Source organism: Acipenser ruthenus, unplaced genomic scaffold (genome assembly GCF_902713425.1).
Source record: "Acipenser ruthenus unplaced genomic scaffold, fAciRut3.2 maternal haplotype, whole genome shotgun sequence".
NCBI lineage: Eukaryota > Metazoa > Chordata > Actinopteri > Acipenseriformes > Acipenseridae > Acipenser > Acipenser ruthenus.
Window position 1 is genome coordinate 1 of NW_026707420.1, and position 12500 is coordinate 12500.

Consider the following 12500-nt stretch of genomic DNA (forward strand, 5'->3'; position numbering starts at 1 on the left):
TTCATTGGACTCTATGAAGCTGAGGGAGTTCATTCTATATAGAGGGGGTGGAATTCAATATGTTAACAAGGGAACATTATTCAGCAGCTTTCATTGGACTCTATGAAGCTGAATCAGTTCATTCTATATAGAGGGGGTGGAATTCAATATGTTAACAAGGGAACATTATTCAGCAGCTTTCATTGGACTCTATGAAGCTGAATCAGTTCATTCTATATAGAGGGGGTGGAATTCAATATGTTAACAAGGGAACATTATTCAGCAGCTTTCATTGGACTCTATGAAGCTGAGGGAGTTCATTCTATATAGAGGGGGTGGAATTCAATATGTTAACAAGGGAACATTATTCAGCAGCTTTCATTGGACTCTATGAAGCTGAGGGAGTTCATTCTATATAGAGGGGGTGGAATTCAATATGTTAACAAGGGAACATTATTCAGCAGCTTTCATTGGACTCTATGAAGCTGAATCAGTTCATTCTATATAGAGGGTGATGCTGCTAAACTTTTGCCCACAGCTGTACATGATGTATCGTAATAGAGGTCTGTATCGCTTGTGATACGAGACCACAGCATAAAGAACTACGGCTCCCAGCATGCCTCGCCATGGCCGCGGGTGCGGAGGCATGCTGGGAGCTGCAGTGCGCCTCTCTCATCCCTGGGTGTGGGGAGCAGTGGGTACCTTGGCGATCGTCGCAGCTCTCTGTGTAGAAAGTCTCTTTCCTCTGGATGATCTCCTGGGCGATGATCCCGTAGCTGAACACGTCTCCCTTCTGAGAGAAACCAGCCTGTCGAAGGAGCTCTGGAGCCGTCCACAGATCTAGAGAGAGGGAGGGGGAGAGGGGGAGAGGGAGGGGGAGGGGGAGAAGGAGAGGAGAGGGAGGAGAGGGAGAAGGGTAGAGGGAGAGGGGAGAGGCAGGTAGAGAGAGAGGGGGAAAGAGAGGGGGGGGGAGAGGGAGAGAGGGAGCAAGAGAAAGAGAGACAGAGCGAAAGAGGGAGGGAGAGAAGACAGAGAGAGAGAGAGAGGGAGAGGGAGAGAGAGAGAGAGAGAGAGGGAGGCTGAGTCAGTACTAGAGACAGCAGGCATGGGAATCAGACTCCTATCCCACAGCAGTGTGATCCAGTCCAGGTTTTACTGCTACCAGCTTGATCAGCCCCCAGTGTGTCTAGCTAACAAGCTCAGATGTGTCTGATTATTAAACTCCTCGTGAAACCAGGACTGGATCACACTGCTGTGCAGCGGGAGTCTGATTCCCAGCCCTGTAGATAGACTTTGGTTGAAGGAGGTTTGTAGCTGATTTTATAGTGAAGAGAGCTACAGGATATTGCTGGGAACTGTGGGATATTTAGACAGAGAGATCAGGGCTGGGAATCAGACTCCTATCGCACAGCAGTGTGATCCAGTCCAGGTTTTACTGCTACCAGCTTGATCAGCCCCCAGTGTGTCTAGCTAACAAGCTCAGGGATCACACTGATACACTGTTGTTTTGAATCCTAACACGTTGTTTCTGGTCATTTTTTTTTCCTAGTAGCCCACAGATCCGCTAAGACCCGGCTTGACGAGAGTCGAGAGATCCATCGGATCCTGGGAACCGAACCAGATCCGGAGGGGCGGAACGGGACTCCTCTCGCTCTGAGAACGTTCTCCTGTCCTTCTGCTGCTTACCTCTTGAGTTATTAAATTAATTTATTTTTTTTAACCTTTTTTGATGGGCGTGACGCTGTTGCAGCCGAAGTCAGTGATCTTAACCACCATGCGACTGTCCACCACGCAGTTTGTGGACTTCAGTCTCCCGTGGATCTCTGTCTTGGAGTGCAGGTATGACATGCCCTGAACACACAAATAGCATGCATTACCAGACCTCTCTGTGCTTTACAATGCTTCCCTGTGCTTTACCAGACCTCTCTGTGCTTTACAATGCTTCCCTATGCTTTACCAGACCTCTCTGTGCTTTACAATGCTTCCCTATGCTTTACCAGACCTCTCTGTGCTTTACAATGCTTCCCTGTGCTTTACCAGACCTCTCTGTGCTTTACAATGCTTCCCTATGCTTTACCACACCTCTCTGTGCTTTACAATGCTTCCCTATGCTTTACCAGACCTCTCTGTGCTTTACAATGCTTCCCTATGCTTTACCAGACCTCTCTGTGCTTTACAATGCTTCCCTATGCTTTACCAGACCTCTCTGTGCTTTACAATGCTTCCCTATGCTTTACCAGACCTCTCTGTGCTTTACAATGCTTCCCTATGCTTTACCAGACCTCATGATGTATCGTAATAGAGGTCTGTATCGCTTGTGATACGAGACCACAGCATAAAGAACTACAGCTCCCAGCATGCCTCACCATTGCCGCGGGTGCAAAGGCAAGCTGGGAGCTGTAGTCCTAGAAGCATCCCGTGAATCTCCAGCACTTACCTTGGCGATATCGTACATCACAGAGATCTTAAACTCCCAGTCCATGAAAGTATCGTCAGGATACGAGATTTTATCATTGAGCACATACTGAAGAGACAAAGAAAACAGAATTGATTACAGGAGGGGCCAGCGATACTGTTAATAAAGCTAATAAGAGGTGAGAGAATGGATTTTAAAGATGGTCAGCGCTCCTTTAAAGGGAGGGACCAGCGATACTGTTAATAAAGCTAATAAGAGGTGAGAGAATGGATTTTAAAGATGGTCAGCGCTCCTTTAAAGGGAGGGACCAGCGATACTGTTAATAAAGCTAATAAGAGGTGAGAGAATGGATTTTAAAGATGGTCAGCGCTCCTCTAAAGGGAGGGACCAGCGATACTGTTAATAAAGCTAATAAGAGGTGAGAGAATGGATTTTAAAGATGGTCAGCGCTCCTTTAAAGGGAGGGGCCAGCGATACTGTTAATAAAGCTAATAAGAGGTGAGAGAATGGATTTTAAAGATGGTCAGCGTATGCATTTCAAAGAAACAGGTCACTGTGTTTACCTACCCTGAGGGAGCCTCTCTCGCAGTACTCAAACACACTGAACAGCCCATAGTCAAACTTCACTGTGCCGTAGAACTTGGTGAGGTTGTAATAGTCGATCTGCAAGAGCTGAAATTGAATTCAGAACCAGGTTGGGTTATGAAAGAGGCAGAGGACTACAGCTCCCAGCATCCCTCGCAACTGCCGCAGGTGAGGAGGCATGCTGGGAGCTGTAGTTCTAGCCAGGGATATACCAATTCACTGTGTATCAAGACCACAGCACAGCTCACTGCAGTTAAAGGACTACAGCTCCCAGCATCCCTCACCACTGCCGCAGGTGAGGAGGCATGCTGGGAGCTGTAGTTCTAGCCAGGGCTGTACCGATTCACTGTGTATCAAGACCACAGCACAGCTCACTGCAGTTAAAGGACTACAGCTCCCAGCATCCCTCGCAACTGCCGCAGGTGAGGAGGCATGCTGGGAGCTGTAGTTCTAGCCAGGGCTGTACCGATTCACTGTGTATCAAGACCACAGCACAGCTCCCAGCATCCCTCGCCACTGCCGCAGGTGAGGAGGCATGCTGGGAGCTGTAGTTCTAACCAGGGCTGTGCTGATTTACTGTGTATCAAGACCACAGCACAGCTCCCAGCATCCCTCGCCACTGCCGCAGGTGAGGAGGCATGCTGGGAGCTGTAGTTCTAACCAGGGCTGTGCTGATTCACTGTGTATCAAGGCCACAGCACAGCTCACTGCAGTTAAAGGACTACAGCTCCCAGCATCCCTCACCACTGCCGCAGGTGAGAAGGCATGCTGGGAGCTGTAGTTCTAGCCAGGGCTGTGCTGATTCACTGTGTATCAAGGCAACAGCACAGCTCACTGCAGTTAAAGGACTACAGCTCCCAGCATCCCTCGCCACTGCCGCAGGTGAGGAGGCATGCTGGGAGCTGTAGTTCTGGCAGCTCATTGAGTGGTCCTTGAATGGTGTTTGATAGCTGGTTTGTCGCTGAATTGACACTGTGGATATTAAATGTTCTCACCTTGTTTAAATCCATCTTCTGTCTCTCGGTAAAGTTGCCATCAGAATTAAGTTCTTTTAAAATGACAATCTGTGTGTGGAGGGGGGAAAAATAAAAATAATAAACAATAATAATTTTATCGTCAGTTTACCTCATGTGGTGGAATTCACACATTTACCACAAAAACGCCTTTCAGAGAGAAAGCACAGGGAAGCATTGTAAAGCACAGAGAGGTCTGGTAAAGCATAGGGAAGCATTGTAAAGCACAGAGAGGTCTGGTAAAGCATAGGGAAGCATTGTAAAGCACAGAGAGGTCTGGTAAAGCATAGGGAAGCATTGTAAAGCACAGAGAGGTCTGGTAAAGCATAGGGAAGCATTGTAAAGCTAAGAGAGGTCTGGTAAAGCATAGGGGAGCATTGTAAAGCACAGAGAGGTGTGGTAAAGCATAGGGAAGCATTGTAAAGCACAGAGAGGTCTGGTAAAGCATAGGGAAGCATTGTAAAGCACAGAGAGGTCTGGTAAAGCATAGGGAAGCATTGTAAAGCACAGAGAGGTCTTGTAAAGCACAGGGAAGCATTGTAAAGCACAGAGAGGTCTGGTAAAGCATAGGGAAGCATTGTAAAGTACAGAGAGGTCTGGTAAAGCATAGGGAAGCATTGTAAAGCACAGAGAGGTCTGGTAAAGCATAGGGAAGCATTGTAAAGCACAGAGAGGTCTGCTAAAGCATAGGGAAGCATTGTAAAGCACAGAGAGGTGTGGTAAAGCATAGGGAAGCATTGTAAAGCACAGAGAGGTCTGCTAAAGCATAGGGAAGCATTGTAAAGTACAGAGAGGTCTGGTAAAGCATAGGGAAGCATTGTAAAGCACAGAGAGGTCTGGTAAAGCACAGGGAAGCATTGTAATGCACAGAGAGGTCTGGTAAAGCATAGGGAAGCATTGTAAAGCACAGAGAGGTCTGGTAAAGCATAGGGAAGCATTGTAAAGCACAGAGAGGTCTGGTAAAGCATAGGGAAGCATTGTAAAGCACAGAGAGGTGTGGTAAAGCATAGGGAAGCATTGTAAAGCACAGAGAGGTCTGGTAAAGCATAGGAAAGCATTGTAAAGCACAGAGAGGTCTGGTAAAGCATAGGGAAGCATTGTAAAGCACAGAGAGGTCTGGTAAAGCACAGGGCGTCCCGTGGAGATGAGAGAGACTCACCTTTTTGTCGTATCGGCCTCTTCGTATTTGATCCACTCTGTCTTTCCGGTGGTCTTCATCAATCTGAAAACGCAGAGAGAAAAACCATTGAACTGCATGTAATTCAATCCAGTCTAGTTGAATTTACACTGAAGACGCTGAGAGAGACTTCTAGTGGAAACGTTTGCCGTTGAATTTACACTGAAGACGCTGAGAGAGACTTCTAGTGGAAACGTTTGCCATTGAATTTACACTGAAGACGCTGAGAAAGACTTCTAGAGGAAACGTTTGCCATTGAATTTACACTGAAGACGCTGAGAAAGACTTCTAGTGGAAACGTTTGCCGTTGAATTTACACTGAAGACGCTGAGAAAGACTTCTAGTGGAAACGTTTGCCATTGAATTTACACTGAAGACGCTGAGAAAGACTTCTAGTGGAAACGTTTGCCATTGAATTTACACTGAAGACACTGAGAGAGACTTCTAGTGGAAACGTTTGCTATTGAATTTACACTGAAGACGCTGAGAGAGACTTCTAGTGGAAACGTTTGCCATTGAATTTACACTGAAGACGCTGAGAGAGACTTCTAGTGGAAACGTTTGCCATTGAATTTACACTGAAGACGCTGAGAGAGACTTCTAGTGGAAACGTTTGCTATTGAATTTACACTGAAGACGCTGAGAGAGACTTCTAGTGGAAACGTTTGCCATTGAATTTACACTGAAGACGCTGAGAGAGACTTCTAGTGGAAACGTTTGCCATTGAATTTACACTGAAGACGCTGAGAGAGACTTCTAGCGGAAACGTTTGCTATTGAATTGACACTGAAGACGCTGAGAGAGACTTCTAGCGGAAACGTTTGCTATTGAATTGACACTGAAGACGCTGAGAGAGACTTCTAGTGGAAACGTTTGCCGTTGAATGTACCTTTAAGCTGATGGTATTCTTGTCTTTGTTCTGCAGAGAGGTGATTTTGTCGGGAGGGATGTGAGACCATTTCTTGAGATAGAAGCGATGCTCCCTCCTGTAACTTCTGAAAAACAAACACAGACAGAGAGAGAGACGGACATTCACAACCGTGTGTGTGACAGACAGACAGACTGCGGCACTAGCCACACAAGTGTTTAAACAAACAGTCCCTTTAGTTAAAATGCCTGGCCAGGTAACTTCTTAATTATTGTATCTATTTAATTAAGGATTCCCCTTTAAGAAGGCTGAACTCCCATGAGCCTTTGTTCTTTTCTAAACAGGTAGAGGGTTGAAGGGAGGCAGGTTTCTGTTCTGGGTTCTGGGTTCCTCCGCGTGGTTTTCAGGATTTTATTTACAAGAAAATTTTATTAAATAAGAACTATACTACCTTGGAGCATCTCTTGGACAACTTGTTGCTGTCGGACTGCCACTGGAACTACAGAATAAGCATCAACAAACAATCACACAGTCGGGTTGAGATCATTTAGTGTGGATATAATTTGTGTGGGGAAATGGATTTATTGTGTGTCGTTTTGGAGTTGATTTGTTTAATTGAATTATTGTTTTACAGACGGCAGTGTGGAGTAGCGGTCAGGGGCTCTGGACTCTTGACCGGAGGGTCGTGGGTTCAATCCCAGGTGGGGGGGACACTGCTGCTGTACCCTTGAGCAAGGTACTGTACCTAGATTGCTCCAGTAAAAACCCAACTGTATAAATGGGGAATTGTATGTAAAAATAATGTTATTATTATTATTATTATTATTATTATTATTATTATTATTATTTATTTCTTAGCAGACGCCCTTATCCAGGGCGACTTACAATTGTTACAAGATATCACATTATACATTATTTCACATTATACAGATATCACATTATTTTTACATACAATTACCCATTTATACAGTTATATCTTGTATAATGTGATATCTTGTAACAATTATAAGTCGCCCTGGATAAGGACGTCTGATAAGAAATAGATAATAATAATAATAATAGACGGGCGCTCGATTGAGACTTGCTGCCTGCTAGGCTTGGTTGAGGGGAAGGGCAGCAAGTGATTGGCTGTGCTGGACCTCAATCAGCAGGTGGGCGGGTCTTGATTGAGTGTCAAAAGCACCCGCGGGAGATGGTTCGAGGCGACTGTAACGCCATGCCAGAGGGGAGCAGCGTATAGTCGAGAGGAGAGGGTCCGCAACGCAGGAACAACAGCTACCCTGAGACTGCAGGCGGGGCTTGTGAAGGCAATGCCCAGCCAAGCCCCTTCAGATTAAGAGACCCCCTCTACCCAGATTCAGAGATTCAGAGACCCCCTCTACCCAGATTCTGAGATTCAGAGACCCCCTCTACCCCAGAATCTGCTATTCAATAACTTGAGCTGAATAATGTTAAGAGCCAGTTTCCTGACAATAGGAGAAGCGCTTCAAACAGAGAGATGGAGGAACGTGTGACGTGTGACCTGCGCCTGCACTGCCTCCCCTCCGCCAGCAGGGGGCGGTGACGACATGGGAACAACAGAGAAAGGCATTGGACTGTATGGCAAGAGATTTGTTTGGTGTTCCCTACCTCAGAACTGCGAGCGATATGAAAAGAACCAAAACTATAGCCACGGTCAAAGAGATCACAGCAATAGTGAGGGTGTCAACTCCTGTGAAGACATCAAGAGAGAAGGCATTATTATTATTATTATTATTATTATTATTAATATTATTATTATTATTAGTCTTTCAGTGGAGGCTTTTTCTCCCAAAGCGACTTCCAGAGACTAGGAGGGTGAACTCTGCATCATCAACAACTGCTGCTGCTGCTGCAGAGTCACTTCCAATAGGAGCTCGTTTGTTTGACGTCTCATCCGAAGGACGGAGCACAAGGAGGTGAAGCGACTCGCTCAGGGTACCAGAATTACATTGGAACTACAGTTTGAGATCACTAGACTAGACTTGATTGAATTACATTGAGATCACTAGACTAGACTGCATTGAATTACATTGAGATCACTAGACTAGAGTGGATTGAATTACATTGAGATCACTAGACTAGACTGGATTGAATTACATTGAGATCACTAGACTAGACTGGATTGAATTAACTCCTTGTTTGATTGAATACTTTATTTTGCATGCTGACCACTGTCTGGAGCGTCGTTAGGGAGACTCCCTTTCCATAAGAAGCTGGGCTGACTGTCGATTTCCGTGGTTTTATTCGTGGCTGTGTTGAATTCATAGAGAGTTTTGTACTGTAACAATAAAAGACAAAGATAATATTTACTGTGTTCCTTCAAATCTAACCCAAACCCAAACCTAACCCACACCCCAAACCACACCCCAACCCCACACCCCAACCCCAACCCACACCCCAACCCACACCCCAAACCACACACCAACCCCACACACCAACCCACACACCAACCCCACACCCCAACCCACACACCAACCCACACCCCAACCCACACCCCACACCCCAACCCCAAACCACACACCAACCCACACCCCAACCCCAACCCCACACCCCAACCCCAAACCACACACCAACCCCAAACCACACACCAACCCACACCCCAACCCCAAACCACACACCAACCCACACCCCAACCCACACCCCAACCCCAAACCACACACCAACCCACACCCCAACCCCAAACCACACACCAACCCACACCCCAACCCCAAACCACACACCAACCCACACACCAACCCCAAACCACACACCAACCCACACACCAACCCCAAACCACACACCAACCCACACACCAACCCACACCCCAACCCCAAACCACACACCAACCCACACCCCAACCCACACCCCAACCCCAAACCACACACCAACCCACACCCCAACCCCAAACCACACACCAACCCACACCCCAACCCCAAACCACACACCAACCCACACACCAACCCCAAACCACACACCAACCCACACACCAACCCTAACCCATACCCCAACCCACACCCACACCCAAACCTAACCCACACCCCAACCCCACACCCTAACCCCAACCCCAACCCACACCCCACACCCCAACCCCAACCCCAACCCACACACCAACCCCAACCCCAACCCACACCCCAAACCACACACCAACCCCAACCCACACACCAACCCACACCCCAAACCACACACCAACCCACACCCCAAACCACACCCCAACCCCACACCCCAACCCACACTCCAACCCACACCCCAAACCACACACCAACCCACACCCCAACCCACACTCCAACCCACACCCCAAACCACACACCAACCCACACCCCAAACCACACCCCAACCCCACACCCCAACCCCACACCCCAACCCCAACCCACACCCCAACCCCAACCCACACCCCAAACCACACACCAACCCCAACCCACACACCAACCCCAACCCCAACCCAACCCCAACCCCAACCCACACACCAACCCCAACCCCAACCCAACCCCAACCCCAACCCACACACCAACCCACACCCCCCAACCCCAACCGACACACCCCAACCCACACACCAACCCACACCCCAACCCCAACCCCAACCCCAAACCTAACCCACACCCCAACCCACACTCCAACCCACACCCCAACCCACACCCCAACCCACACACCGACCCCAACCCCAACCCACACACCAACCCCAAACCCAACCCACACCCCAACACACACACCAACCCCAACCCACACCCCAAACCACACACCAACCCCAACCCACACCCCAAACCACACACCGACCCCAACCCACACCCCAACCCATACCCCAACCCCAACCCACACCCCAACCCCAACCAACACCCCAACCCCTTTCGTTGGCGATTATTTTTTTTGAATCCACGGTTCTGTGAATATTTGAGAAGAAATCCATTAAAAAGCGTGTCTCAAACAGGAAGAACTTACTGTGTGGTCCTTTGTGGAGTAATACATGACTGTGAGGTTGATGTCTCTGTCACCATGGCCATCAAGAACGAAACGCCCACTGACCGCTGAGAGAGCGGGGAGAGGGGGAGAGAGAGAGAGAGAGAGGAGAGAGAGAGGGGGGGAAGGAGAGAGAGAGAGAGAGGGAGAGAGACAGACAGACAGAGAAAGAGAGGGAGAGGGAGAGAGAGGGAGACAGACAGACAGACAAAGAGAGGGAGATGGAGAGCAAGACAGAGAGAGACAGACAGACAGAGAGAGACAGACAGAAAGAGAGAGGGGGAGAGACAGAGACAGAGCGAGGGAGAGAGACAGAAAGAGAGAGGGAGGGGGAGAGAGAGAGAGACACAGAGTGAGGGAGAGAGAGAGATACAGAGAGAGAGGGAGAGGATTAGGGAGGGAAAGAGAGACAGACAGGAAGAGAGAGACTTCAGTGCAGGTACTTGATAAATCCTACCTTACTTAACTGTAACCCCAAATACATATATATATATATATATTTTTTTTTTCAACAGTTTACAGGGCAGAATCTGATGGCATCTAATGCAATATAAATTAGAAATACAAACAGACTTGAACTTCAACTGAAGACGCTGAGAAAGACTTCTATTGGAAACGTTTGCCGTTGAATTTACACTGAAGACGCTGAGAGAGACTTCTAGTGGAAACGTTTGCCGTTGAATTTACACTGAAGACGCTGAGAGAGACTTCTAGTGGAAACGTTTGCCATTGAATTTACACTGAAGACGCTGAGAGAGACTTCTAGTGGAAACGTTTGCCGTTGAATTCACACTGAAGACGCTGAGAAAGAGCGTGTCTATCTGCATGTATGATTGTATGTGTCTAACAGGATGGAATCTGTGTTTAGGATGCACGGAGACTCCCACCTTGGAAATCGACGTCCTTGAAGGACAATCTCCACCCCTCCTTATTTTCCAGGCTCTTTTTCAGGACGTGACCGAACAGGAAGACTCCGTCTGCGTATCCCGTGATGAAATCGTTCTGTAGCTGAGAGGACAGAGAGACAAAGTGTGACAAAGCACAGAGTAGTGTGGTAAAGCATAGGGAAGCATTGTAAAGCACAGAGAGGTCTGGTAAAGCATAGGGAAGCATTGTAAAGCACAGAGAGGTCTGGTAAAGCATAGGGAAGCATTGTAAAGCACAGAGAGGTCTGGTAAAGCATAGGGAAGCATTGTAAAGCACAGAGAGGTCTGGTAAAGCATAGGGAAGCATTGTAAAGCACAGAGAGGTCTGGTAAAGCATAGGGAAGCATTGTAAAGCACAGAGAGGTCTGGTAAAGCATAGGGAAGCATTGTAAAGCACAGAGAGGTGTGGTAAAGCATAGGGAAGCATTGTAAAGCACAGAGAGGTCTGGTAAAGCATAGGGAAGCATTGTAAAGCACAGAGAGGTCTGGTAAAGCATAGGGAAGCATTGTAAAGCACAGAGAGGTCTGGTAAAGCATAGGGAAGCATTGTAAAGCACAGAGAGGTCTGGTAAAGCATAGGGAAGCATTGTAAAGCACAGAGAGGTCTGGTATGGAGCGGGTCAGTACCATGGTGGTGTTGAGTACACTGGTCCAGTTATTTTCTGGTGGAGCCATGGTCAGAACCAGTACGTTTTTCATGTAGTTTCCCGCAGTCGTGTTGGTGTGATAGATGTGACTGGGGAGAGAACAGCACGAAAAACAACCCTGTCAATCCATCCCTCCATCCATCCATCCCTCCATCCATCCATCCATCCCTCCATCCATTAATAATGAGGCTTTTATAGTTACAGCTCTGGCCAAAAGTATTGCATCAGCCTACAGAATGAACTACAGCTCCCAGCATGCCTCTGCACCCGCGGCCATGGGGAGGTACGCTGGGAGCTGTAGTTCTTTGTGCTGCAGTCATCTGCTCCAATACAAACCTCTATTACAAAACAGAACTACAGCTCCCAGCATGCCTCTACACCCGCGGCAATGGTGAGGCATGCTGGGAGCTGTAGTTCTTTATGCTGTGGTCTCGTATCACAAGCGATACAGACCTCTATTACGATACATCATGTACAGCTGTGGGCAAAAGTTTAGCAGCATCACCCTCTATATAGAATGAACTGATTCAGCTTCATAGAGTCCAATGAAAGCTGCTGAATAATGTTCCCTTGTTAACATATTGAATTCCACCCCCTCTATATAGAATGAACTCCCTCAGCTTCATAGAGTCCAATGAAAGCTGCTGAATAATGTTCCCTTGTTAACATATTGAATTCCACCCCCTCTATATAGAATGAACTGATTCAGCTTCATAGAGTCCAATGAAAGCTGCTGAATAATGTTCCCTTGTTAACATATTGAATTCCACCCCCTCTATATAGAATGAACTGATTCAGCTTCATAGAGTCCAATGAAAGCTGCTGAATAATGTTCCCTTGTTAACATATTGAATTCCACCCCCTCTATATAGAATGAACTCCCTCAGCTTCATAGAGTCCAATGAAAGCTGCTGAATAATGTTCCCTTGTTAACATAT

General features: G+C 47.4%; 1 protein-coding gene across 1 annotated transcript in view; it reads right to left on the minus strand.

Moving 5' to 3' along the window:
- Window positions 1-681: 681 nt before the first annotated feature.
- Window positions 682-12500, minus strand: part of LOC131727274 (guanylyl cyclase C-like) — a gene marked incomplete at its 3' end in the record, with an annotated part of 20588 nt that continues 8769 nt past the window's right edge. The window contains 13 exon segments of the mRNA XM_059018804.1: window positions 682-819; window positions 1701-1830; window positions 2417-2503; window positions 2963-3067; window positions 3976-4044; window positions 5153-5215; window positions 6060-6165; window positions 6490-6537; window positions 7668-7749; window positions 8229-8337; window positions 9972-10057; window positions 10877-10997; window positions 11543-11651. Coding sequence (XP_058874787.1) covers window positions 682-819; window positions 1701-1830; window positions 2417-2503; window positions 2963-3067; window positions 3976-4044; window positions 5153-5215; window positions 6060-6165; window positions 6490-6537; window positions 7668-7749; window positions 8229-8337; window positions 9972-10057; window positions 10877-10997; window positions 11543-11651 — 1253 coding nt within the window.